The 27,258-nt window shown below is 43.5% G+C and overlaps 1 protein-coding gene across 1 annotated transcript; it reads left to right on the forward strand.

Annotated features, from left to right (window-relative positions):
- ADA2 (adenosine deaminase 2) lies at window positions 1-27,258 on the forward strand. The gene is made up of 10 exons (XM_081210242.1): window positions 1-121; window positions 8,201-8,529; window positions 10,047-10,272; window positions 14,347-14,557; window positions 16,329-16,456; window positions 18,353-18,443; window positions 19,980-20,088; window positions 23,172-23,329; window positions 25,292-25,494; window positions 26,558-27,258. The coding sequence occupies exons 2-10, from the start codon at window positions 8,214-8,216 to the stop codon at window positions 26,652-26,654; spliced, it is 1,539 nt and encodes a 512-aa protein (XP_081066368.1). The 5' UTR covers window positions 1-121; window positions 8,201-8,213; the 3' UTR covers window positions 26,655-27,258.

The following is a 27,258-nucleotide window of genomic DNA, read 5'->3' on the forward strand; positions in this document are numbered from 1 at the left end:
GGTGGGAGCAGGTGGCAAGTTGTTTATCTGCTCAGCTGTTGTGCATGGCCTGACAGAGACAGACAAAAGCAGCTGAGAGGAGGAAGGAAATAAAAGGTCTCCCTCACACTCTACCTTAAAGGTTTGTAACCATAGTACGAACAGCACCCAGAGAGTAATTTGCTTGGAGCAGAGGCCTCGACAGAGCCCTGGGGTGTGTGTGGCTGACTTAGTCTCTGCAAGGGCCCTGGGAATGCCCTCGGCATGTGTTAGAGCAGTATATTATCCTACAGGGTTTCTGAAGTGCCTTAATGGAGCCACACAATGTTTGCTGATATATATACTCATGCAAGTGCCCTGCTGTGTGCCAGCAGGAGCTTTGGCAATGGTCTCTAAGACATTAGTCGCTGCACATGCTAATGTGCAGGCAGCATCCCCTAGGATGGGGCAGCTGTGCCCCTGCCACTGCTCATGATAGTAAGCCTTGTGATGTGCCTGTCTTCTAAGTGCCTTGGCAAAACCCTTCGGGGACTTGCTAGCAGGCCAGGGAGCCTGGTTCAGGCTGGAAGGAGCTTTATTATTGGCCTGAGTTTTGCCAACCGCAGGTTATCTTTCCAAGACTAAATATTTCTACCTTACCCAGAGCCAGGAACTGTTGTAGGTGTTTTTGTATATTTATTATTATAATTATAATTATTACTATTATTATTATTATTATCATCAGTAATGATTAGTTTGATGTGCAAGCTGAAATAATAAACACAGAAGGGGAAATACTAAGATGAGGCTTAATTTGCTCAAATGGCTTTAGACAAGGTTAATGCAAATGCATCAATATCAGTCAGTTTTTATTTTGTTTTCATTCTCATGTTGTTTCAGCGGAAGAGGTTTATACCTAACTGGCAGGCAGGAGGTTCCAGGTTCTATAGCAGGGGCAGGGGGGGGGGAGGTAAACTAATAGATCTGATGTGAGAGGAGATTCTTATACCTTAATTGTTATCGACTGAGAACTGTTTTCAGGCAGCCACTGAGACCATAGTAGCCACTTACATAAATGCTTGTCTAATGGTACCTCCAACTGGAGGGGGTGGGAAGCGCTGACAGCCTTAGGGAGCTGACAGAGGACTGGATGTTGTTCATGGTTTGGGCAATCTTTAAGGGGGTTAAGGGAAGCTGGGTGAGCTGTAATGGGGGGGTAGAGGTTGGTGAGCAGTTGGGCGCAGGCCCTAGTAATTCTCTCTCTCTCTCTCTCTCTCTCTCTCTCTCTCTCTCTCTCTGAGAATCAAGGCAAATATTTTTAAATTATACATAATGGGATGCAGAGCATGGGGAAAGAAATTATGCCCCTCATCTCCAGTAGTATCCCAGGCACTCACATAGTCAGTCCATGCAGCACTCATATATAGCTAATGCAAGTGCAAACGAAGGGTGATGTGAGTGGAGGGGACCTCAGCAATAAAACGCTGCAGGAAATGTGGTTTCTCTGCCACAAAAACTACCATAATGGAATACAGTGGTACCTCGGGTTACAGACACTTCAGGTTACAGACGCTTCAGGTTACAAACTCCACTAACCCAGAAATAGTACCTTGGGTTAAGAACTTCGCTTCAGGATGAGAACAGAAATCACGCGGCGGCACAGCGACAGCAGGAGGCCCCATTAGCTAAAATGGTACTGTCAGGGAACTGCCATCGGAGCCAAGAGTGGAGGTAAGGCTCCCCGACGATGCGGGAGAAGGGACCAGCAGAGGGAGAGAGAACACTTCCCTTGGGGAAGGAAATCAGCGTGACACCTGGGAGGAAGGGGAGCAGGGAAGGACTTCGGCGAGAGGGCTCCAGGACTCTTCCACAGAGACCTCCGCTGGCCACGCCCACTCTGCGCAGAAGACTTCCGCGCAGGGAGTCTAGGCGGAGAATTGGTGTCAAGGAGTTTTTATGTTGGAAGAAGTTCAGGAAACACCCACTGATGGATTCTGCCAGTGACTGACACAGCCATGGAGAAAGAGCTGTCCAGCCAGGGAAAGGTTTAGCCAGGGAACGTTGCCTAGAGCATCCGCACCCTCTACGCACAAGCAACCCCCAATTCCCTTTACAGGTACCTCAGATTAAGAACAGTTTCAGGTTAAGAACGGACCTCCAGAATGAGTTCTTAACCTGAGATACCACTGTACATGCAACAGTCTGCACCATTTTTCTTTACAACAAGCCAGTTGTCTGGAAGGTTGCTAACTTTAAGCTATTAGCCTCTATCCGTATCTAGAAACAGACCCACTTTCCGGGATGCTTTCTGGCTTGTGTGTGCATAAACCTTTGGGGTGGGGGTGGGATCACCAAGTAAAACAATGAGGGGCTCAGAGCAGCCACAGTGCACACAGTGGCTATAATGTGCTCACAAGCCAGATGTGATCAAAATAGATCTGTACTGTGCAATCTGCAGCTTTCCTATAATTATCAGAGCAACCAACAAGGGCATGCAGTCCTTGCAGATCTTGGCAAAAAAAAACACCTCAACAACTTTGTGCAAAACTAAAAAAAAAAACCACAGCAAATTTTGTGTCCGGATTTTCACTTTTGGAAATAGGGCAACTACTGTGAGTAGTTCTGGGAGAGTGGGACATTGCTGGTTTTATTTAAGAACCTAATATATAACTTGCTAGGTACCATCCAGCAAGGAACATATGAAGCTACCTTATACAGAATCAGATCATTGATCCAGCTAACTCAGCATTGTCCACAAAGAAGTTTTCCAGAGTCTCGCACAGAGTCTTCTCCCAGCCCTGGAGATTGAACGAAATTGTTGTTTTTGCAGCTATGCCACTGAGCTTCTCTGTCTTTTTACTAGTAGAGTGCATGCTTTGTACGTTTCAGGTCCTAAATCAAAACATCTCAGCAGAGTTGAACTGCCTGTGCTTAAAGCTTTTGAGGAACAGCCTGCACTTAAGTTCTTGGAAGCAGTGCTTCCTGTCAGGCAGAGTAGCCAATTCAGCAAGGTCCAAATTGCTTGAATACATTCATAGAATCATAGAATCATAGAACTGTAGAGTTGGAAGGGACCCTGAGGATCATCTAGTCCAACCCCCTGCAATGCAGGAATATGCAGCTGGTCCATACAGGGATCGAACCTGCAATCTTGGTGTTATCAGCACCATGGTCTAACCAACTGAGCTATCCATCATTCAGTGTTAAATAGAAAAAAAACTAATGAAAAACCAACCCAACAACTTAGAAACATTTATTTAAGAGCACTGAGTGTATTTTTTGAAAACACTGCATGTACTTTAAAAATGATTGGTCAGAAATATGGCATCATTATGAACAAGGAACAAACAGGTATCACAAAGCTACTTCCTCATTCTGTGCACCTGCATTAAAAATCCCTGCTCATCTATAAAGTTCCTCAGGCGCCTAGGATAAGCTATAATAGCCCTTTTCAGGCTTTCAAAATTACTTTCCCCATTATGGCTTACAAACATCAAGCTAGATTTAAGCTTGTTGGTGTCTCTGTCATCTTTTCTCTCTTACATCATGCATGTAAGCTTATATTAGGAATCTATTTTCTTTATTGCAGTGGTGCCCGCAAGACGAATGCCTCGCAAGACGAAAAACTCGCTAGACGAAAGGGTTTTGCGTTGCTTCACTAGACGAATTTCCCTATGGGCTTGCTTCGCAAGACGAAAACGTCTTGCGCTTTTTTAAAAAAGCCGCTTAAAGAGGCGCAGTTGCGACGGACCGTGCTTCACAAGACGAAAAACATCGCAAGACGAAAAGACTCACGGAACGAATTCTTTTCATCTTGCGAGGCACCACTGTATCTTATAAATGCTATTGCAACAAGTTAGTCATGGTTTTGGCTAGAACAATAAACTTATGAACCTGAACTTGACTTTTGGAGTGCTCTACTGTTTTCAGAAGAAGAGCAGGAAGCAATTGTGGGATGCAACTAATCTGCTGTACCTTTCCCACCCCCAAGTTTGAGGACCTGTTTTCACTTATACCAGTTTTACAGTCATGGCTTTCATCAGGAGATCATGGTAATTGCTGAATGTGTTCTAAAGTTTTCTCTTCTAGAACTGGCTTCCATCTGAGAACTATAGCTCCTAGGGTTCCCAGGGACAGGGGATGGCTGTTAAACCAGTTTATGTCTGCTGTGCAGAGTTGGGGACCACCTGTGGCCCTTCTGATGTTGGAGTCTAACTCACCATCATCCCTGATCATTGGCCATGGTGGCTGGGACTGATGGAAGTTGGGAGTCCCAACAACATCTGGATAGTTGCAAGTTCCTCATCCCTGTGTGAAGGTAAAGGTAAGGGGGCCCCCTGACCATTAGGTCCAGTCACGGATGACTCTAGGGTTGTGGCGCTCATCTCACTTTATTGGCTGAGGGAGCTGGCGTACAGCTTCTGGGTCATGTGGCCAGCATGACTAAGCCACTTCTGGCAAACCGAGCAGCGCACGGAAATGCTGTTTACCTTCCCGCTGTAGGTAAACTATTTATCTACCTGCACTTTGATGTGCTTTCAAACTGCTAGGTTGGCAGGAGCAGGGACCAAGCAACGGGAGCTCATCCCGTCGCGGGGATTCGAACTGCCGACCTTCTGATCGGCAAGCCCTAGGCTCTGTAGATATACCCAGTGAGGCTATAGCTTACATTTCCTTTCCTTTCCTTACCAGATGTGGGGAACCCATGGGCCATCAGATGTTTGACTCCCACCAGCCTTCTAGCCTGGCAACATCTAGTGATCCAGTTTCCCCACCCTTGTTATATGCTAATTTGCCTAGCTCAAAGGTGCTGCATGTTGACCCCTCTACCTATCTTCTGTTACTAGTTTGGTATCCCCCAGGCCCTTTGGCCTTCACTAGTATTTCTGAGAACACATTCTTCCCTTAATGCCAAACTGGTAACCAGGTGATGGCAGGTAGGAGGATGGAGGATACAGAGTAGAAGCCGCAGGGTATGGAAGATTTCCAACTGATTGTGTTGACTTTGATTGAAATGCAAGGCAGGAAGATTGGAGGGGGGGCACTATTCACTCAGCCTCCTCCAGGCCTGGCTGCTCTAGGGCAAGCTCATCATGTGAAAGAGGTCTTTGTGTCAAGCTCCCTTGGCCCTCTTGTGTTGCATGCCAGCAGGTAGCAATTGTTAAGATCCTCTGAGCGGGGTCAGAGTGGAAGGAGGCAAAAAATGGCTTCTGTTGTCATATAGAACAGGGATCTTCAGCTGTCTTGTCTATAGCAACAATGCTGCAACCCTGCCCAGCCTAGCCTTGCCTTGCCAACTTCAAAAGGACTTTTTTTGCTCTTTGTTAGCTTATTCTGGGTGGGTGAGATTCCTGTGTCAGCAGCAGAGAAGCTTAGCAAAATAAAGCACAGCTTAGAATAAGAAAGGGAGCGGGGGCTGATCTAGTCCTGACTGTTGTTCTCAAGCAATAAATGATATGCCTAAAGTGCTCATTATCAACCCTGTTTAGCACAAATAAGCCCCTGGAAATGCATCCTGAGATGGAATGTCCCAGGTTTTGTCTACCTGCAGATGAAGTTCCAATCCATAAATGGGAACATGCTACAGGAAGCATATTTCTAGGAGCATCTGATAGAACCTAGTTGAAGGATTATTAACTGCAGGGATTTGGGGTTTTTTTATTTAGCGATTAGAAACTCTGGATGAGTAAATCCATAAAAATATTTACTATAGTAGTTTAAGAATTCCTGCTTAGTTTGTCCAGGCTCCAACCGCAATCATATATTCCTGGAACTTCTTTAGGAGTGTATTACAAATCTGTGTAAAATAGGCAGACTATGATAGTGATTAACAAGTCAGAATATAATGTTCATGGCAGGCCTTTACTGTAGCCTGCTCAGAACACTTATGGGAAATCACAACTTCTGAAGTTCAAGTACATGGAGATCATTTTATATAATGACTTGTTTTAACAAACAAAATTTAAGTGGTGTAAACTACTCTGACAGCCCTTGGCCCATATATATGATGCAACAGTTTGTGCAATTTGGACTCTGGTTGTGTAAGTGTCATTATGGATGCCTATTGGCTAGTGCCCATAACATCATTGGTGATGGTGAGTGACATAACTCTGCCTCTGTTTGCGCCTTGTTTACTTCTTTATACAAAGCATAGAATCATAGAAATGTAGAGTGGGAAGGGACTCCAAGGGTCATCTAGTCCAGCCCCATGCAATGCAGGAATCCTGCCAACAAGCATCCCCCTAGGTAGGTTCAAATCACCAAACTTCTGGTTAACAGCCAGACACATTGAGGCATTCCATGAAGTCCTTACAAAATAAAAGCAACAGCAGCATAAACCAAAATATAAACTCTCCTTTGTTTATTAATCCTTTATTTTTCTACCCCACTTTTACTCTCTCTTGATTCCCAGGAGAGTGAGGGAGCACCAATGTTTCCCTTTTTAAGACAGAAAAGTGCCAGAGACCAGCAAGGCATTTCTTCCTGTGCTGGATTGGGACTGATGTGCCCATAGCACACTACACATTTAAAGCAGAATTACGCCACTTTAAACAGTCATAGCTTCCCCTAAAGAATATTGGGAAATGTACTTTGTTAAAGGAACTGAGAGCTGTTAGGAAACACTTATTCCCCTCACAAAGCTACAATTTGAAGAGTGGTTTAGCAATCAATCTCCCTTCCTAGGGAGCTGTGATAATTGTAGCTCTGTGACAGGAACAGGGGACTCCTAAGAACTCTCAGCATCTTTAATAAATTGCAGCTCCTAGGATTCTTTGGGTGCAGCCATGACTGTTTGAAGTGATGTTTCCATACATCCTAATTTTGTACATGTAAGTAAGTCTCACTGCATTTAATAGGCCTCTTACATAAGCATATATGTAAACAGTAGCTCCTCTTTGCCCTAACTCTTCATAAACACCACACATTTAAAACATGCCCCCCCGAAGTCTAGGAACTGCAGTTTGTTAAGGGCGCTGGAAATTGTAGTTCCCATGATACTTTGGAGAGTGTGCTTTAAATATATGGTGTGTACACTGTCTTCCCTTGCTTGAGCAGTGGTGTGTGTCTTAAATACACGGACAATTAACTATTTACAGTGGAATTAGAATAGGTTCTGTTTCATTTGTCCCGTATTAGAACAGTTTTGTAGCACCAACCTGCTTTTCTATTTGCTGACTGGGCTCTGACTTTCTGCTTGTGAAAGCATTTTGCGTGCTATATGCAAGGATGGAAAAGTCAACAGTAAGTGAATTGCAGGTGTGTTTCTGTGTGAGGCTTTCATGTAATCTTTCACTACAAGCAGAGTGAGTTTTCTATAAATGCAGTGTGCTTGCTCGTGACTGAGTCAGTTTTCCCAAGGCTCTTTGCCACAAGATCAGGTTGCTGCTCACTAGACTGTAGGGTGGGCAGAGGATAGCAGAAAGTTGTTGCAATAAGAAGTAGCCATGGGATACATTAAGAAGGAGCCCAAATATTGAAGTATATGTGAGGACACAATAGATGATGAGGGGGAAATGTACTTAACTCCCAAGCCCTCTCACATGTGGTTAACACTACTCTGCCAGACCACAACCCTACAGGGCTTTTAGAAAGATATTGAAGATACATCCTTTTTGCCAACTTTCCATTGATGTTTTTTTAAATTATTGTTACCTTGCTCTTGCTATTGGTTTTGATTACATTTTAGCAATGTTTGGTGGGCTGCCTGTTTTATTAGTTGCTGACTTTCCAGTATTTTATTTTCATTGTATCTTTTGTATTCATTGCTTTTAAATTTTTATTGCATTTCTGTATTTTATTGTAAAAGGTAAAGGTAAAGGACCCCTGGACAGTTAAGACCGGTCAAAGGCAACTATGGGGTTGCAGCGCTCATTTCGCTTTCAGGCCGAGGGAGCCAGCATTTGTCCACAGAGAGCTTTCTGGGTCATGTGGCCAGCATGACTAAACCACTTCTGGCGCAAGCTGCCTTGAAAGAGTTTACTCTCAAAAATGGCATATATATCTTCTAATTAATTACTGAGTATTAAATCCAGATTTGTTACCCATGGCATTGTGTGTATTGTAATCAATGCACTGCTTAAAGGCAGGTTTGGTGAACGTTAGGTAGGGTTCCAAATATGGCCTTCCTGGCCTCTCTGTGTGGTCCCTTGAACTCTTCTCAGGCAATACCTCTCATTGGCCCTATTTTGCACCTATAGTGTGTTTAATTTTTATTATTTATTTTTGCGTCTGTGTTTTCTAGGTGCATCCCTCAAATGATGTCTCAAGTAGCTCAGAGAACCAAATGGCCAGTGATCATCATTTTCAGTTGGGTTTCTTTTTGTGTATCCATGCCATTATTGAATGAGCGGGACTCACTAATTGAAAAGGAGAATGCCAGTCGTGTAGGTGGAAACCTTGTGCTAACAGAACTTGAAGAAGATGCCAATAAGAAGCTCATGCATCTCAAAGAGAAGGAAGTAGCTGAAGCTATGAAAACAGGACTGTTTCCACCCAGCATGCATTTCTTCAAAGCCAAACACCTCATTGATCAAAGTAATGTTTTCAGCATCTTACAAAAGATGCCCAAAGGTAATAATTCCAACTTGCATTCTTATGGCATCTCTCTGGGTGTTGTATTTAGTGAACTTTTACAGAGGCTCATATGATTATACTGGAAGATTCTGTATAACAGGAGTGGGGAACCTGTGGCTGGTAGGTCTTATTAGGCCTGTCAGGTCTCTGATTTGGCCTGTGAGACCATGTTGGGCAAACCACACCCACCAGTCAGTCGCCTGACATCATACATTGACAAGCACAGAGATGTGTTTGCTCCTTAAAAGAGCAGGCAGAAGCTTATTTCTGATGTTAGTGCTGTGGAATCATTTTTCAAGTCTTTTAAAGTAGGGTATTGGAAAATATGCAAATGATAGCTTTCTATTTCTCTTATATCGAGTTTGGAGCTTCAGACCTATTAAAATCTTTAATGGATATTGGGGCACATAGTCTGTGTGAATGCTGCATAAAAACAAAGTTCATCTCCACCCATAGTTTAGGTGAGCAATTTACTTACATGAGCATTGCCATAGCAATGTTTCAAGTAGAAATCTATTCCAAGCCTTACCTGGAGATGCTGGGGATTGAATCTAGGACCTTCTGCACTGAGCTACAGCCTCTTCCAGTGGCCTACGAGTCCATTTGGAGCACAATCCATCTGTGTAGCATATATATATCATCAATGACCAGTAGAGAAGATAAGAAGAAGACAAAGCACATAAAATACAATAAAAGTATACTATTAAATATACAGTTAAAAACAATGTAAAGTATTAATTTTAAAATTATTAATATTTTGCCTTGTTTTTTACCATTTTAATATAATTATTTAATATTTTCCTTTTTTAATCTGGCCAAAATTTTATATATATATATATATATATATATATATATATATATATATATATATATATTTGCTTTCGTAGATTTTCACGGGTACAGGAATGCAGGTTTTGGTGTCTTCGGGTGTCTTCCCGTGTAAGAGTTGGGGTGTCTAGGCACCCCAACTCTTACACGGGAAGACACCCGAAGACACCAAAACCTGCATATATATATATATATATATATATATATATATATATACACACACACACATCTGTGTTGCAGTACAATATTCCCAAGGGCTACCAGCCAATTTCTATTCAAGCATCAGTGTGGGCTGAGCTTTTGCCAAAACCCATCAGCTTCACTCAAATGTTGGTATTGCCTGTGAGACTGAACTGGATCATCTTCTTTTGTCATTTTTGACTGTTTGAAACTCTTTCCAGCACTCTGCAAAACTTTTAATTTTGATGGTTACTTGTGCTGGAGGATGCAGTCCATTCACCAGTGTTGAAGTAAGATTCATGTCAGTAAATGTGCTTCCTGTATGTGGAATGGGATTGGGGGATATTCTTGTCTTTTCTCAGGCAGGAAAATGTATTGTTGACCTGGCTTATCCCATCACAGTCACATCATCACCAATACCATGACAATATAGATAACTTCAGTTTTTCCAAGTACTATTCAAGCACTGTCTTGTTTTGTTACACTTGTCTCCTCCATTTCCACAGGTGGTGTTTTACACTTGCATGACTATGCTATATTGAGTGTTGACTGGCTAGTGTACAATGCCAGCTACCTGCCGAACTGTTACATCTGCTTCACCCCTTTATGGGATGTCCGCTTCAAGTTCTCCAGTCCTCTTCCTCCCAAGGATCTGCCTCCTGATTGCTCTGAGTGGGTGCTGTTAGAGACCTACCGCAATAACGTGAAGGATGTAACTGGATTTGATAAGAGGTAGGTGAAAGCTTGTGATTAGTCACAAATGAATTCCACTGTTATTCTGCCTAATCAACTGGAGCAAGAGTTGGTTGCTATTTAAATACATTATATACTGTACGTGCTACAATTTTATTCCATCTGAATCTCCACTTTGCTCTGTTAATGCAAGGCCTTCTTTATACCAATTGGACCCTTGGATGACAAGGGAGTAAAAGGTGTGCTATAGGAGGATAATGAGACTGCAGAGAAGTAACAACTTTTCTGCATCTATCTTCACAGCAGAAGATATAGGGCAGTTACCTGCACCTGAACTAACTTTCACAGGAAGGAGTCTGAGGAACTGAGGCAAATAGTGGTGGTGAGAGACCAAGTTCCAGGCCTAACAGACAAATAAACATCGACAAATTGTTGAGACCAGATAGCACCCACCCAAGGGTTCTCAAAGAACTCAAACGTGAAGTTGCTGGTCTTCTAACAGAAATATGTAACTTGTCCTTAAAATAAGCCTCTGTATCTGAGGACTGTAAAGAAGCCAATATGACACCAATTTTTAAAAAGGGGATCCTGGAAATTACAGGCCTGTTGGCTCAACTTCTGTCCCCAGGATACTCTTGTTAAAGATAAAGCAACCAAGCATATGAAAGAACAAGTCCTGTCTCATGAGAGTATCAACAAGCATATAAATAGCGATTACCTAGATGACATTGTGTACCTGACCTTTCAAAAAGCTTTCAACAAAGTACATCACCAAAGACTCCTAAGTAAGTTTAGCAGTCATAGAATAAGAGTTGAGTTCTTCTTTTAGATAAATAACTAGTTAATTAACAGGGAACAGAGAGCAGGAATAAATGAACAGCTCTCCTAATGGAGGGAGGTTGAAAGCAGAATCCCCAATAAAGAGTTCTACCATAAACTATAGGTATACCTGAAAGATTTTTGAATTAATTCAGTGAATTAATTAATCTGAATTCTATCGTTCCAAGACCTGGCAGACAGCCATGTTTAAATCATATTTTACATACATTTTGCATTCTGCTTACAAGAGATGAAGGTTGGAGGCAGGAAAATAGCGCCTCTCTCTGGAATGTGCTAGCCATAGCAACTGCTTTGCATCCTCTTACTTACAAAGCAGCAGCAGCCAATTAATTCAAATGGGGTTGGGGGGTTGTTTTATTTTTTATCTCAAATGTACTCTTACTTTCCTCATGTTTGCTGTATATGGTGAAGGAGGAGAAAACCAGGGCAGCTTGTGTTACAAAAACTTTAGTGCCAGAACACTGCAGACTTTAGAAGTTAACTCAAAAGTTAACAGTGAGTGTATACTTGACACATATTGGTGCTACAGTAAAGCTGCAGTTTTATGCTCACTTATCAGGGAGTAATTCCTGTTGATTATGGTGAGATCTGAGTAAACATGCATAGGATCAAACTTCTGCCCTCTCTGCCCCACAAAGGACCATGCTGCCCAAGGCTTGTGAAAAAGACATTACATAGTATCTTCTTGCCTCCCAATTTACCATGAGATCTTTCTCATCCTCCCCTCCCCCTACCTTGCTCTGTCCCCTGAGCTTGAGGAGATTCTGTCTTTTAAAATTCCCATTATTTGGCTCTTGCACTTCAGATAGGTCTGCAAAAGATGCCTCTGGCACTTCATTCATTCCTGGTTTTGAGGGTCACCTGGTTGCTATGTCACCACGTAAGCAGTTCTCTTCTGAATAGGCCTGAAATGCCTGTTGCTGCCAGATATATAAACTAGTTGAAAATACTGCTCTGTGTCCCCTTCTCTAGCTATGGTCCATTTCCTTTCCATTATGTGGCATTGTTTACAGAGTACTTTCTTGCCTTGCCCGATCTTTTGTGTGATAATGTAACGAAAGACCCCCATTGTCATGCAGAAAAGGGCAGAGTTAATGTTGCTGTGGAAACTTAACTCTGAATTCCTCAACTGGTGGGCAGTTGTTGTTTTTTTTTGGGGGGGGGGATTGCCCTGGATGAGGTAGGCCTACTGGATTTCTTTGTTTATATATAACCCCCCCCCCCAGAAAAATGTGTTTAATAAAAGTAATAAAGTACCAAATGGAGTGAAAAATAGCTGCAGCCCAGCGCAGGAAGGAACTCCTTAGGTAGGATAACAGCAGCTGGCATATTAAATGTGTGGCAAGCAGACTCCATTTTGTGATCTCCCATCCCATCTGCTGACCAGGCCCAATGCTACTTTGTTTTATGGCAATTGGCAACTCTGCCACTTGCAAGCTGTAGGAACACAATTTTCCTGATGAAAGATAAAGATTTTTAGACAAAGATAATAAGTATGAATTCAATCCAGATCTCACATGTGTGATGATGTGTACTTTTAATTCCTTAGGCTGAGATTAGGCAAAGCACCAAACATAAACTGCTCTTTGGAAGTGGCCACTGTTGTCATAGCAAAGGAATGAGGGAAGCCTAGGCCAGAAGCAAGCAACTTGTTCATTATTAAGGGTCCTGATGGAGAAACAGCACGAGCCAGTGTCTCTCAGACATAATTTGCATATTTTGTGGCATACAATGAGCATATTTGCATATTATTCACATGGGTGTGTGATATATGCCAAGCCACAGCTGACAGGCATGTTGTTCTTACTCTGAACTAGGCAGAGAAAAAGCCGCAAATGAGAAAACGCTTGTTTTATAGTCCCTCTCAAGCAACAACAGCAATGTTCAGTGAACACAGAAATCATTAGCTACAAAACAGGATCTATATTAGGTTGTTAAAAATTGTTTCTGAGTGTTTGGTATAAATAGGGAAATGTTCAAACTCGTTTCTGTAATAATTAACAAGAATCAATTAGCAGGAAAACTGGAATTATTAGGCTGGGATGCACTTAATAGATGTGTCCATGTATGATAGACAATATATGCCCCACAACAGGACTAGGCAACCCTTAAATAGAATACATTTTCAAATAAAGGACAGCCCTTCAAAATAGAAGACTGTCCTCTCTAAAGTTGGGCCCACGGCCTTATTATAGACACAGCACTCTGTAAGTTTAATCACTTGTTCTTTTCCTTCTCATGCTGTCCTCCACAGTGTATGGCGTTGGCGAATTATTCATGTGGACTCTAGCTAAGTATTATATTTTTATTGTCACTGTAGGCAGATCCACACTGTACTCTTAAAGCACATCCCATGCACATTAAAAACTCATAACTTCCCCCAAAGAATCCTAGGAACTGTAGTTGCCTTCTCACAGATGTACCATACTCAGCATCCTTAACTAACTGCAATTCCCAGGATTCTTTGGGGGAAGTCATGTACTTTAAACATGCATTGGCTGTCCTTAAAATGTATGGTGTAGGTCTCCATTTGCCACACATATGATCAAGCAGGTGCACTCAACAAGGGTTTGGGAGAGTTTGCACTGCTGTAGGAAAACAGTAGACTGTGAGATTCCTCGAAGAGGTCGAACGGGCAAAAAGAAAAGAAAAAAGTCCGCTTTCTCAGTTGGGCTTGGGTCAGCTAAATTCTGAGCCCAAAGCCCATCACACACTTTCATACTGGCCCGGGCTTATCAAACACATCCTACATGGCAATGCATTGCCGCACATTGCAGTTGTGTGGTGGTGTTTCATTATTCTGGTTTGGTGGTGTTTATTTTATTATTTTAATTGTATATTATACTTATTTTTATTGTTGTATTTTTGTAAGCTATCCTGAGACCAATTGGTGGAAGGTGGGCTATAAATAAATATTCATTCAAAACTGCCAGCAAACACTTTAGCCTACAAACCTGTGCGCACTTTACCTGGGAGTAAGCTTCACTGAACACAGTAAACATGCACAGGATTATGCTCTTAAGGCTACAATTTTAAACACACTTGAATAAGCCCCATTAAATTATGTGGAATTGATTTCTTAAAAAAATCACACTCATTAGGATTGTACCACACATGTGTTAGGGTAAATAATATTTTTTTGTATGAATATGGTTAGCCTTGAGGTTGTAGTCAGTAGAAAGTGTTTTAGGTTTCTGTCAATTGAGATCACAGACACAAAAGTCTTACAACTCTCTCTCTTTTTCTTTCTATCTCTGCCCCACCCACCTCCAGTTTGTTGAGCAACCTCACTCTAGTAACAGAAAAGCCAGAGGTGACCTACCCTTCTCAGACTTTCATCTGGAAGAGATTTGAAAATGCCTTCATCGCTGCTTCTGGCCTTATTAGCTATGCACCTGTGTTCAAGGCCTATTTCTACCAGGGGCTGTTGGAGCTCTATGAAGATAACATACAATATGCTGAGATAAGAGCAATGCTGCCACCGGTAATGCTCCTTCCTTCCTTCCTTCCTGGGGCTTCTCTTCCCATCCAGGGAGATATTTTGTGACCAACACCTGAGTAAACCTGTTGTACTCTTTTAAAAATATTACTATTATGGGTACCTAAAATGTCTTGTTTCCTAGACTGGTAACTATGGCACTAACATCTGCCCATTAGCTCTGCTCCAACCTTGTCTAGAGATAATTTAAACTAATGTCAGTTAAACAAAAAGTAGTTAACTCTTATGCCTAAATAAACCTTCTGGGGGCGTCAGAGGTGGGCAGGGCCAGAGGCAAAAGTAGGTACTGAAACTACTATTGTAAATTTCATCTTTGTACAGTAGGCTAGTTCCTACACACATTCCCACACCCACCTCTGTTCTCTGCCCAGGCATCCAAGATGTATTATCAGAGTTCAAAGGCATTCATGTCAGATATGAAGTCTTCTCCTAAGGATGTGACCATAGGAGGTGTGTGGCAAGTCCCAAGGGCTAGATAGAAGTTCCTCAGCCCAATGAATAATTTCCAATATGTCATACAACGTCTAGAGCAGTGTTTCCCAACCGGGAGCCATATGGTCCCGTGGGGGCCCCCAGGATATTCCAAGAGGACCCCAGTAAAAAATGTGTAAATTGGGGGGGGGGGCATAGCACGAGGCTAGGGGGCCACAGAGGGAAATGAGATGTGAAGGGGGGAAATCATTTTTTTTTAAAAAAATAATCCTGAGTGGCTACCTATCCATTTAGTCAATCACAAGCGTGTAAGGGGGCGGCCCACCAGGGCCTAGCACTCCTTTTTGCCACATGTGTTTTATTGGAGCAGTTCTGGTTTGTTTCCGGTGGGAGAGGGCAGCCTGGACCTGACTCTGGAAGGCGCAGGGTGCAATCCACACCAGAGCCTAGCTGAGCAGGGTCATCTGGTGCTTCTGACTTGCATCTCATAAATAACTGTCTTCTCAGAAGAAAGCCACACTGAGTTCAGTGGGCCTTACTCCCAGGTAAGGGTGTGTGGGACCAGGTCAGTGAGGACCACTTGTTTTTTTTAAATTATCCCCTATATACAGAACTCCGTGTGCGCCTTTTGGACTGTCTCTGTAGGTTCCCCCCTGCTTGTCTAATAACTGGGGTCAAATAAGTGTTGTTTACTTTTTTATAATACATGGAAGATGGATCTCCCTTGGAAGGTTCTGGACTCTGGTTTCTAAGCAAAGGTTGGATGACCATCTGTCATGGATGATTTAGCTGAGTTTCCTACATTGCAGGGGGTTGCACAAGAAATATGACCTTTGGGGTCCCTTCCAGTTCCATGATTCTATGTTTTTCTGCTTCAACAATACTTCATTATGTTCCTATCATTTTATGTAATTGTATTTTGTATAAATTATAAAAATTATAAATAAAACACGTTTTCTGCATGACCCGTACTTTCTAGGCACTGGTCTGAGCAGTCCCCCCCCCTTCCTTTCCCAGTGAAAAACCACTGTTTAGTTTTAAATCGGAACATACAGAAAACCTTGGGGGAAAGCAGGGGGACAAGAGGAAGTGTGGATAAAGTCTCTGCTTGAATGTGCAGGGGAGTTTGCAGCCACTTTGCTCCTCCTGAGTTGTTTTTATTCCTGTACTGAGCTAAAGCAAGGTTTGGCTTAGCTTATTGTCCAAACTCATGGTTGAACCTGGGCTTGAAACTGCAATCAGGAACAAAACTTGAGGAGTTCTGGTGCCGATTGTTCTTTTCTTCATTTGCCTTTACCTTTATGTTTGCATATTCTGCCCACAGGTATATGAGTTGGATGGTACCATGCATGACAAATGCTGGTCTATGGCAGTTTATGAAAGTACAACCCAACAGTTTGTAAAGGACCACCCAGACTTTGTTAGTGCAAAGATTATATACACAGCACACAGGTAAGGAATATTTAGATGACTTTGCCAGAACACATATTTGAACTTATCTAATTCACATTTTATTGTTGAAAGAAACTGCAGGTCATTATAGATGAGAAAAATACATTCAGTTCAGAAAAATTAACAAAAACATCTTCGGAAAATTGAATGAAAAGAAGCCCACCTCATTTGTGCTCATTGAAACAATCTATGATATTAGTGCCTTGTGATGATGCCAATACTTGTATCCTCTGGCTCAGAAACATGAACCTTGGAGAGCTGTATTGTTTGCTTCAAATATGAGGTGAACATTACGATTCTATAATTATTCTCTGGCTCAGATTTTAATGCATAGCAGCACATCATGTTCCAGAAGGGGGAAGCAATTTTCCTCCCTCTATTCTATTTCCTCTGTTCTACTTATTGCTGCTATAGGAGCCACAGTCAACTGTGTGGATGGATAGGAGTTTGGCTGGGAGAGAAGAGGGAGGGATTTGGAGACTCATACGCAGGTTTGTAGGAGGGGGTGTGTTTGGAAGCTCATGAGGGGGAGTGGGGTAGAGGCTTGATGTTAGCACAGGGTGCATGGGATATTAATCTACTTGGATTGGCTCAAAATAAGATGAGATGTTGCCCCATTTTGTGGAAGAATACTTTGACTTATTTTAAGGCAGTTCCATTCATGCCTTGTTGTCTGCTGCCTTTAGTATTTGATAATCTCTGACACAGCTTAGGTGCAGGAACTTCAAAATGAACCCCTTTTAGCTTTGGACCTCTATGAACATCAACAGGTTACAGATATATTTTCTGCTGGTGACACTGTAGTCAAACTCTCAGCTAAATTTCCCCTTGCTTATGAAAGTAAGGACAGCTGAACAAATAGTGGAGGAGAGCCTCAGCAACGTTACGCTATCATATACAACATATTGTCTTATACTCATTTCCCCATCTACTATTACCCATGCAGAAGAGTTTAAGTTCTTCTGAGGGGAATTTAATTTAATCAATATAAAAACATAATTTTCATACCTATGATTGTATTAAAAACAAAACTGTGTGCTTTCGGCATTCAAAGAGCTCTATTTGACAGTAGTCTAATAAAAAAATTGAAAAGTCTCCGTATTACATCTTTTGTTGACTCAGATAGTTAGTGGCTAGTACTGAGCTTCTGCTCTGTCCATCGGAAATAGCACTTTAAAAAAATCCTCCTAACTCAACTGTTTTAATGAGAAATATTTAGGTTCCGTACAGATCAGCTAATTTAGGGAGCTTGCCAAACACCATTCACAGTGCTAATGAAGTGGCACCAATCAGCTGCAAATTCCCTTTTGGTTCAGCTGTGTCTTTCCCTGCCCCACACCTGACATCATATAAGATGCCAGGGTTAGGCTAAGTGGGCGTGGGGAATGGGGAGGCCTGGGCACTGGAGGTTCCTCACCACTGATGTAAGACCTCTGATTCAAATGCAGATTGCCTCATCCTCTTTGCTTTTCCTTTGTGCTCTAATTCAGCTGGCCATGTTATGTACTTATTTCTTTCTGAAACAACTTGCAAATTTTGGTCAGATAATTTAAAACTCTTTAAAAATAAGCTGCTCTGAAAATGGGAGAAGTCAGCTTTGTGGTTGGCACAAGGATCACACAATTAGTGCTGTGCAAATTCAACTCTGAAGCAAATGGGAAGTACAGATTTCCTGTGAGTTTGATCAGGAGAAATTTGTATCTGTGCACAAAAGATGGTGAATGTGGTGCGCTTTCAGAGTGGACTCATTGCTAGAATTATGTATACACCAATGCATGTAACAGAAAACATCTAAATATCCAGTGGCTGATTCATAATTTGAAAATAGCCTTTTTAGACAGTACCTAGTTTTTTTTCTCCCTCTCTTGGTACTCTTCTCTTCCTGTTAATTTTCAGAAATGAGAATGTCCCCCAAATTGAAGAAGCGGTCCGTGCAGCTATGGCACTCAGAGCAGAGTTCCCGGAAACTATGGCAGGCTTTGATTTGGTAATCTCCTATATTTCTTACTTGGTTTTGTTTTTTGTGTTAGAAGGAAAGCAGGGCACAATAAGATGATATTTATGGTGGTGGACACAGGTTTCCTTGGGCTACAATCCTATCAAAACTCTCTTGCATGCGATGTAATGTACCTTTTGACCATATAGCTGAGGCCATGACAAATTGCTGCAGCATCTTAGGTGAAATATACCGTATTTTTCACCCTATAGGACGCACTTTTTCCCCTCCAAAAATGAAGGGGAAATCTGGGTGCATCCTATGGGGTGAATGCAGGCTTTCGCTGAAGCTTGGAGAGCGAGAGGGGTCGGTGTGCACCGACCTGAAGCTCTCCAGACTTCAGGAAGACATCCGCAGCCTAGGCAGCCCTGCGGGAGTTCCCGCAGGGATGTCAAGGCTGCGGATAGCAGCCTGCTTCCCGGAGCGTCGGGCGCCCTGAAAGCAGAGCACCCGGCGCTTCGGGAACACATCCGCAGCCTAGGCAGCCCGCAGGGCTCCCCATGCTGCGGATAGCAGCCTGCTGCCCGGTGGGCAGGGTGCCCTGAAGCAGAGCGCCCCACGCGCCAGGCAGACATCGGCCAACCCCACAAGCTCGGGGGACAGCAGGGAGGTGCAGCGCCGCCATCCCGCTGTTCCTCGACCTGGTTCGGTTTCCCCGACCTGCTTTTGGGGGGGAAATAAAGGAAAAAATATTTTCCTTTATTCCCCCCCCCCCAAACTAGGTGCGTCCTATGGGACGGAGCGTCCTATGGGACGAAAAATACGGTATTTGATGTATGGCATTCCTTGGAAATACTTCCGACTAATCCTTGTGAAGTAAGAAATGGAATCATGGAATTCAAGAACTGGAAGGGATCTGAAGTTTGTCCAGAGGCCTATAACCCTGCCATGATCTTAAGGCAGAAAGGCATGTCTGCAGGGTGGAAGGATACCAACAGCAATGCAGCTTCCTGGTTATGACTTTCAGCCGCATCTTCAGTTTACCCAAAGCTGAGTTAGAAGCTGCTGCCGAGGGCAGATCGGGATTTCCCGCCCCTGCGCAACATGCTGCCTGAGGTGGGCCATCTCATGTCGCCTCACTGGCGCAACAGCCATGTTGCGGCGGCAAGCTAGCTTAGGGGCTGCAGGACAGACCACCCGGCATACCTTTCTAGCCACTTTCTACCTCTCAGAATTTGCCGCCTGAGGCAGCTACCACACTCTGCTTCATGGTAGGGTTGTTCAGAGCAGTTCAATGAGAAATGTTTTCACTTGTGCAGTGTAACATGGGTAAGCAGGTCTCCTTACCTATGTTTCAGTGCCTTGTGTAGTTCTGTCCACTTAAGAAACAAAGGAAATAAAAAAAGATGCTTGTTGCCGCAAAGTTATGGCTGCAGATTATTTTTACCTTATTTCACAAATTGAACATCGGGTTGAAATGATTTTTAAAATAAAAACATAAGTTATGACATTTCAGTGCAGGTTCTTCCTCCTGGTCTATAGAAGATCTAAGCATTAAATGCTTATCAAGAGCAATTTCCTTCTCAGGTTGGCTGGGAAGATGGAGGAAAGGCCCTCTGGGAACTAAAGGATGCCTTGACCCTTCCGGAAACTCTGGGAGATAAATTGCCATATTTCTTTCATGCTGGTGAGACAAGTAAGTACGGGCACATCCCACTAATGATTTGAGGTCTTCTGTCAAGTAAGCATATATAAATTTTGTTAAACGAAATAAATAAGAGTAAGGGGTAACTAGAAGATGAGGACTGAAATCCTACAAACACTTATCTGTGAGTAAGTCCTATTGAAAACAGTGTTGAAACTGTCCCCACACACATTGAATGGATATTCAAATTGTAATAAAGATTTGTATATAGAAGCGTAAGAGTTGGAAGGAACCCTAAAGCCCATCTAGTTCAGCCTCTTGCCAACACAGGAAGTCTATTGCTACATGTCCATGGTAGGTGGTCATCCAGCCTCTACTTTAAAAAAATCCTAACAAAGGAGAGTCCATCACCTTCTAAAGTAGTGCCATCAAGAAGCAATTTAAAAGCCTTCAAATCCAATCTATGTCTGCAAAGCACGTGTGTGTGTGTACGCGCACACATTTTGTAACCGACCAAAATGCATGCATCGATTTCCTTCACTGCCTTACTGTTTGTGACTCTTATATGGGTAGGGGGCCATAGGCTTGCAAGAGACAAATAGATCATCTGATCCAAGCCTTTCTATTCAACCCTACATGCTGCTGTGGCGGTGGCGGCTGCTATTTATGCAGTACAATCTACTAGCAATGATAGCTATGTTCTACTTCCACTGTTAGAGCCAGTATGCTTCTGAATGCCAATTGCTGGGTATAACAGGTGGGGAGAATGCTGTTGCACTCAGGTTTTGCAAGGCCTGTGCAGAGCTTATCTGAGGAGTCTTGTTAGAATAAAGTTATAAACTCAAACAGAAAGGCAGCCAGCCCTTAGGAGGGCGTCCTTGCTGACTTAGCCCTCCAAGGCCCAGGCCCGGTTGCCACCCCCCCTCACCGCCCCAACCTGGGTTTTGCTTGTTGGCTTCCCCTATGCATCTCGTTGGCCACTGTAATAACAGGATCCTGGACTGGATGACCTCTGTCCTGATCCGTCAGGGCCCTTCTCATATCCTCCAACATTTCTCCGGTGAAAATAGGGACGTCCCATTCCACAATGATAATTTTACTATTTATACCCCACACTTCCAACATATATAAAAACATAACAAAACATTAAACATTAAAAAAAGCTTCCCTGTACAGGATTGCCTTCAGACAGCTCAGGGATCAGATAACTCCATACCCTCTAAAATTTATCCAAGGAAAATAGGGACATCCTAAGGAAAAGTGGGACATTTCAGGATCAAATCAGAAACTGGGACGGCTTCTCTAAATCAGGGATGTCCCTGGAAAATAGGGACACTTTGGAAGGTCTGTCTTCTTATGTTCTTAAGAGAATCAAAACTGATCAGTAAGGTAGGGCTGCCGTATGCCCAGGATTTCAAAAGCGAAATTTACGTCATGAGGGAATTTTCAAAAGGCGGATTTTAGGCAAGTCAATCGAAAATTGTGGGGGTTTTTTTTTGCCATTTTATAAAAGAAAGCTCGACAATTTCATGGTCATGCTAAAAATAGCTCAACAACTTTCAGGTTGTCCTGGTTTGTACTTTTCAAAATATGGCAATCCCACAGCAAGGAGAAGTACAGGTGGAAAGAGTGTTGTTATACTCAGGCCTTGTCTGTGAATTTGCTATAGTCACCTAGTTGGCCACTTTGAGAACAGGAAGTGGGACTAGTTGGGTCTGTGGTCTGATTCGGCAGGGCTTTTCTTAAATCATTATGTTCAGAACTTTCTGATGACCTTTCTGATGAAACTAGATAAACAGTATTCTTCCTTTGTGTGTGTGTCTTGGCATACATTGGTGTGTGTGTCAGTGGACCAATCTAATATTACAGCTGCAATTTTAGGCACAACATACATAGAAGAAAGACCTATTGAACTCAGCTGGACTTATCTTTGATCACGCATGCATAGGATTGTGCTTGTACCAGTCATCTGAAATGTACTGGCAAACCCCCTCGTGATAGACATGTTGAGTAGCAAATAACATTTTGCCAAAGCCTGTGGCGTCTGCCAGAGTTCACGTGGATTACTGTTTTGCCACATAGGAGCCTCTGCTCACAGAGACTTAGCAGGGTGACAATCTGCTGCTCCATCTGTCGGCTGAGCTATTACTAAGATGTCAGAGGAGTTTTCGGGGAGGATGACTGGGTCACATGGTCATGTTTGCTAGCTTTCTGCAATATAGTTACAGTGAAACATGGTTGTCGGAAATCGAAAGGTTTTTCTAGTACCATGGCAATAAAGCCTTGAAACATTGATAACGGAAATAAGCAGTGGCGTAGCGTGGGTTGTCAGCACCCGGGGCAAGGCAAGTAATTTGCGCCCCCTAAGTGAGAGAGAGTGAGTGAGCCAGGTAGGGGCAGAGAGCTGCGAGTGCAAGCGAGCGCCCCCCAGATGTTGCGCCCGGTGCGGCCGGGCCCCCTCTGCACCCCCCACGCTACGCCACTGGAAAAAGGCACCCTTTCCATTCATCGGGTGGTTAAGGGTTTGCTGTTGGTTGATCCTAGGTACTGGATGAAATCTGAGTGGCTAATTTGCATTAAAAGCTCAATACAGAAGCCGTGTGGCACGTTCAACTTCCGAAAAGTGTTCAAAAGCCGAAGCAGTTACTTCCAGGTTTTCAGCATTCGAAAACCAAAACATTTGACTTCCGAGACGTTCAAAAACCAAGGTGCCACTGTACTTTGCTTTACCAAGCACAGAATGGTTTGCCATTTTGACTGGAGTGGGCCACTTTAAACATGGCATTGATGTGCACAGGAGGCATTAAATCCTCAAGAGTGCCAGATGCAAAGGCTGGATTTTGGGATTCATGGCCATGAATCCACTTGGCCGCTTTAGGCATGTGATTTAACTTGACTCACATGGTTGGTAAAATGAGATGTGGCAGAAAGGAAACAAAAAACCAACAAAGCAAATAATGAAAAAACATCAAGCTAGAGACCACAGAAAAGTTCTGGCAATCCCTTTTTAGGCCTCACATAACATTACTCTTTCAGAAAACAACTTATCTGGGTTTTCCCTCTATGTATTTGGGACCATTGTGACAACCATTTTGTGGTTTTATATTGATGTAAGAATTCTCTTTATCACTCAGACTGGGAAGGCACCTCTGTAGATAGAAATTTGTTGGATGCTCTGCTGTTGAACACCAGCAGGATTGGCCATGGATTTGCCATTACCAAGCACCCAGAAGCTAAGAATTTGGCTTTGAAGATGGATATTCCTATAGAAGTCTGCCCTATTTCTAACCAGGTACTGTTCACACAGAAGGGAGCCTAGCCCTGTTATCTGTCTCTGATAGCAGGATTAATCCTGAGGTGTGTTTATACGTGTGTGTCTGTGTGTTTAAGCAAGGATGATGATACTGATAAAAATAAGAATGATGCATGATAGATATATATAACTGCAGGATATATACATTATTGTAAAGCTTGGGGGAGAGGAGTAAATAATTATACTTCATATATTTGATGAAGTAGACTGTAATCCACAAAAGCTTATGCTGTAACAAAATGTACTAGTATTTTAAGGTACCACAAGACTCTTTGTCAGGACAGCTGTGTACTGTCTTCAGCAGTTTGAAATCCTACTGATTTTAGTTGGAGAAAGATGCTGCCCTGTGTGCCAGTGTGGTGTAGTGGTTAAAAGCGGTGGACTCGTAATCTGGTGAACTGGGTTTGATTCCCTGCTCCTCCACATGCAGCTGCTGGTGACCTTGGGCTAGTTACACTTCTCTGAAGTCTCTCAGCCTCACTCACCTCACAGAGTGTTTGTTGTGGGAGAGGAAGGGAAAGGAGATTGTTAGCCACTTTGAGATTCCTTAGGGTAGTGATAAAGCGGGATATCAAGTCCAAACTCTTCTATTTACTTGGGACAGTCTCCTTCATTTAAGAGTGCATACAATTAAAGGCTATGTACACTTGTGTGGAAGAAGTTCCATTGGACTCAGTGGACTTACTTGCAAGTATGCAGGCATAGGATTGAGCCACAGAAGTGTTGTACCGTATTTTTCGCTCCATAAGACGCACTTTTTCCCCTCCAAAAATGAAGGGGAAATCGGGGTGCGTCTTATGGGGCGAATGCCTGCAAGCCTCGCGCGCCCGGCAGGAGGTCCCACCGGGTGCGCGAGGCTTGGGGCGGCAGCCTGTCGCCCGAAGCACGGGGAGCCCTCGGGAGGGCTCCCCCTGCTTCGGGCGAGTGTCTGCAAGCCTCGCGCACCCAGCAGGAGGTCCCACCGGGTGCGCGAGGCTTGGGGCGGCAGCGGACTGCTTGCGCGCACCTAGAAGCTTGGGGCGCGCTGAGCTCAGCACGCCCCAAGCTCCTGGTATAGCGCAGTGATCCGCTAGCCCTGGGAGAGCCCCGCGGCTCTCCCAAGGCTAGCGGACTGCTTGCGCGCACCTAGAAGCTTGGGGCGTGCTGAGCTCAGCAGGCTCCAAGCTCCTGGTGTAGCGCAGCGATCCGCTAGCCCTGGGAGAGCCCCGAGGCTCTCCCAAGGCTAGCGGACTGCTTGCGTGCACGCAGAAGCTTGGGGCGCGCTGAGCTCAGCACGCCCCAAGCTCCTGGTGTAGCGCAGCGATCCGCTAGCCCTGGGAGAGCCCCGCGGCTCTCCCAGGGCTAGTGGACTGCTTGCCGGCACGCAGAAGCTTGGGGTGCGCTGACCTCAGCTTGCCCCAAGCTTCTGGATTAGCGCAGGGGTCCTCTAGCCCTGGGAGAGGCGCCCGCCTCTCCCACGCTAGCGGAGACCTTGCCGGCACGCAGAAGCTTGGGGCGCGCTGAGCTCCGCACGCCCCAAGCTCCTGGTGTAGCGCAGCGCACCTGGGGGGGAAATAAATTTTTTTTCCTTTATTTCCCCCCAAAAAATCTAGGTGCGTCTTATGGGCCGGTGCGTCTTATGGGGCGAAAAATACGGTAATTTTCTAGAGTGCAACCTATGAGGCAGGATTTATTGTTGTTTTGTTGTTTAAATTTCTATACCGCCCTTCATCTGAAGATCACAGAACTGCTTACAATATAAAAACACAAAATACATACCATAATAACAAAAAAACCAATATGCCCTTTGAGGCTCCCTCCACAGATTAGAAGGCAATAGATTGTTTAATTAGACTTGGGAGAAGAGGAATGTTTTTGCTTGGTGCTTAAAGATATGTAACACACACACATACACAAATAAAATGGCAGTATTTACTTATCTCAGTTATGTACCTCTTCAAGGTCCTGATGTTAGTATCGGATCTCAGGAACCATCCTGCTGCAGTCCTGATGGCAGAGGGTCACCACATCGTGGTTTCCTCTGATGATCCATCCATCTTTGGAGCAAAGGGTCTGTCATATGACCTCTATGAGATGTTCATGGGCATTGGAGGGATGAGTGCTGATCTGAGGACTTTGAAACAACTAGCACTAAACTCTCTAAAGTAAGTATTGTTATTATTAATTTATTAATTAAATTTGTATACTGTCTGTCATCTGTAGATCTCAGGGTGCTTTACAGCATATAATTACAATATAAAAACCACAAAATACATAATAAAAGTAAGAACAACAACTAATCAATAAACCCTCCACAACACATTTAAAAGGGCATCGGATGTCAGCCACCCAAAGGCTTGGTTGAAAAGGAACGTTTTTGCCTGGCGTCTAAAGGTGTATAATGAGGGTGTCAGCCAAACCTCACTGGGGAGAGCATTCCACATACGGGGAACCACTGCAGGAAACAATAAACAATGTATGGGATATTCACCAGATATTTAAAATGTACCAATAACCTAGTCAGGGAAAGCCTGAGCAAACAAATTAGGTTTTAACAGTCACCCTACTGTGGGTGCCTCCCATATAGCAAGGGAGGGGAGTATTTAAAGAGTGGGTCCCACCACAGATCAGACCCTGTTCTGTGTTGCTGTTAGGTGACATACTGTAAAATGCAGCACCACTTACAAGACTCCTTGTTAGCAGGTCAGTATGGGGCAAGGTGACCTTTTACGTACCCTGGTCACAACTTATTTATAGCTTTTTAGGTTAGCAAAAGTTAATTGAAACTGGCTTAGAAGCTAATGGGCAAATCAGTGCAGTGCTTCTTAACACCTATGCACCACAGAATACTCCACTTATTACCCTTACTGCTGTTGTGCTCTGCACTACTTGCCCACATTGGTAAATAAGTTTATATGATGGTTAGGTGAGAGGTCTATCAAACATGGACCTGGTAAGTGGTAAAACAGCTCCAAACATGATTGGCTTATCCTTCTCTGAGCTTGAGACCACAGCCATGACAGCTATAATTCTAAGCACACTTACCTGACAGCAAGTCCTGTAAATTCAGTGAGATTTTCTTCCTAGGCTGCACCTATATACCCAGTGCAGCATAAACAGTCAATTTGCTGAGTTTTTATTTCCTGCTCTTTTCTGGCTTTTGACCTGATCATCCAGCTTTTAAAGCAGTTTATCCTCCTCTGACCTGGACTTCTTTTCTTTTCACAGCTACAGCAGTATGCAACCTGGTCAAAAGAAAAAGGCCCTGGAGATCTGGCAAAAAAAGTGGGACCAGTTCATAGCTTCGGTCTCTGCAGCATACTAGACACAGAGGCACAAAAGACTTCTTCGCTTTAAGCATGGTACTCTGATCAGATGACAGCTAATGTCAATATAAATTTGTCTTGTCTCTTGTACATTTCAGTACCTGAGCAAAGTGCCCTTTTAATTATGCTGCAAATGCTCCAAATCAATGACTGATCAAAATGCACTCCTTAAAGGTGGAACTAGGTGTGTTTCAACTCCATCAGCTATTGCTGTCCTGAACCCTTCTTGTCATCCCTAGATATTTAGCACAAATTAGGCCTTTTAGCCCTAGCTAGCCACTGCCTCTGGCAATATTTTGTCATAAAATGTGCCTTAGGAGCTTGAAGAAGCCCCTTCCCCTCAAGCTAGAAAGGTAGTATTCTAGTTTTACCATGCAACTACAGGAAAAGGCATAACTGGGCTACTTCCTTTGGAATCCTGAAATTCTCAGATTTTAAATGACAAGTTTCTAGCCCACATGATATCTTCTGGCAGCCCAAACTTATATAAGATTTAGCTGCACAAACCCATTGAAATCAATGGCCTTAATAAGTACTGTATTTTTCGCTCCATAGGGCACACCGGACCATAGGGCACACCTAGTTGGGGGGGGGAGAATAAAG

The sequence above is a fragment of the Podarcis bocagei genome (assembly GCF_964188305.1).
Source record: "Podarcis bocagei genome assembly, chromosome: 10".
Taxonomy (NCBI): Eukaryota; Metazoa; Chordata; class Lepidosauria; order Squamata; family Lacertidae; genus Podarcis; species Podarcis bocagei.

Bases quoted from the DNA above. Each gene is read 5' to 3' on its own strand.
- ADA2 (XM_081210242.1), top strand. From the start codon at position 8,214: ATGATGTCTCAAGTAGCTCAGAGAACCAAATGGCCAGTGATCATCATT. The intron at 8,530-10,046 runs GTAATAATTCCA...CCATTTCCACAG, and splicing joins CTTACAAAAGATGCCCAAAG to GTGGTGTTTTACACTTGCAT. The intron at 16,457-18,352 runs GTAAGGAATATT...GTTAATTTTCAG, and splicing joins ATTATATACACAGCACACAG to AAATGAGAATGTCCCCCAAA.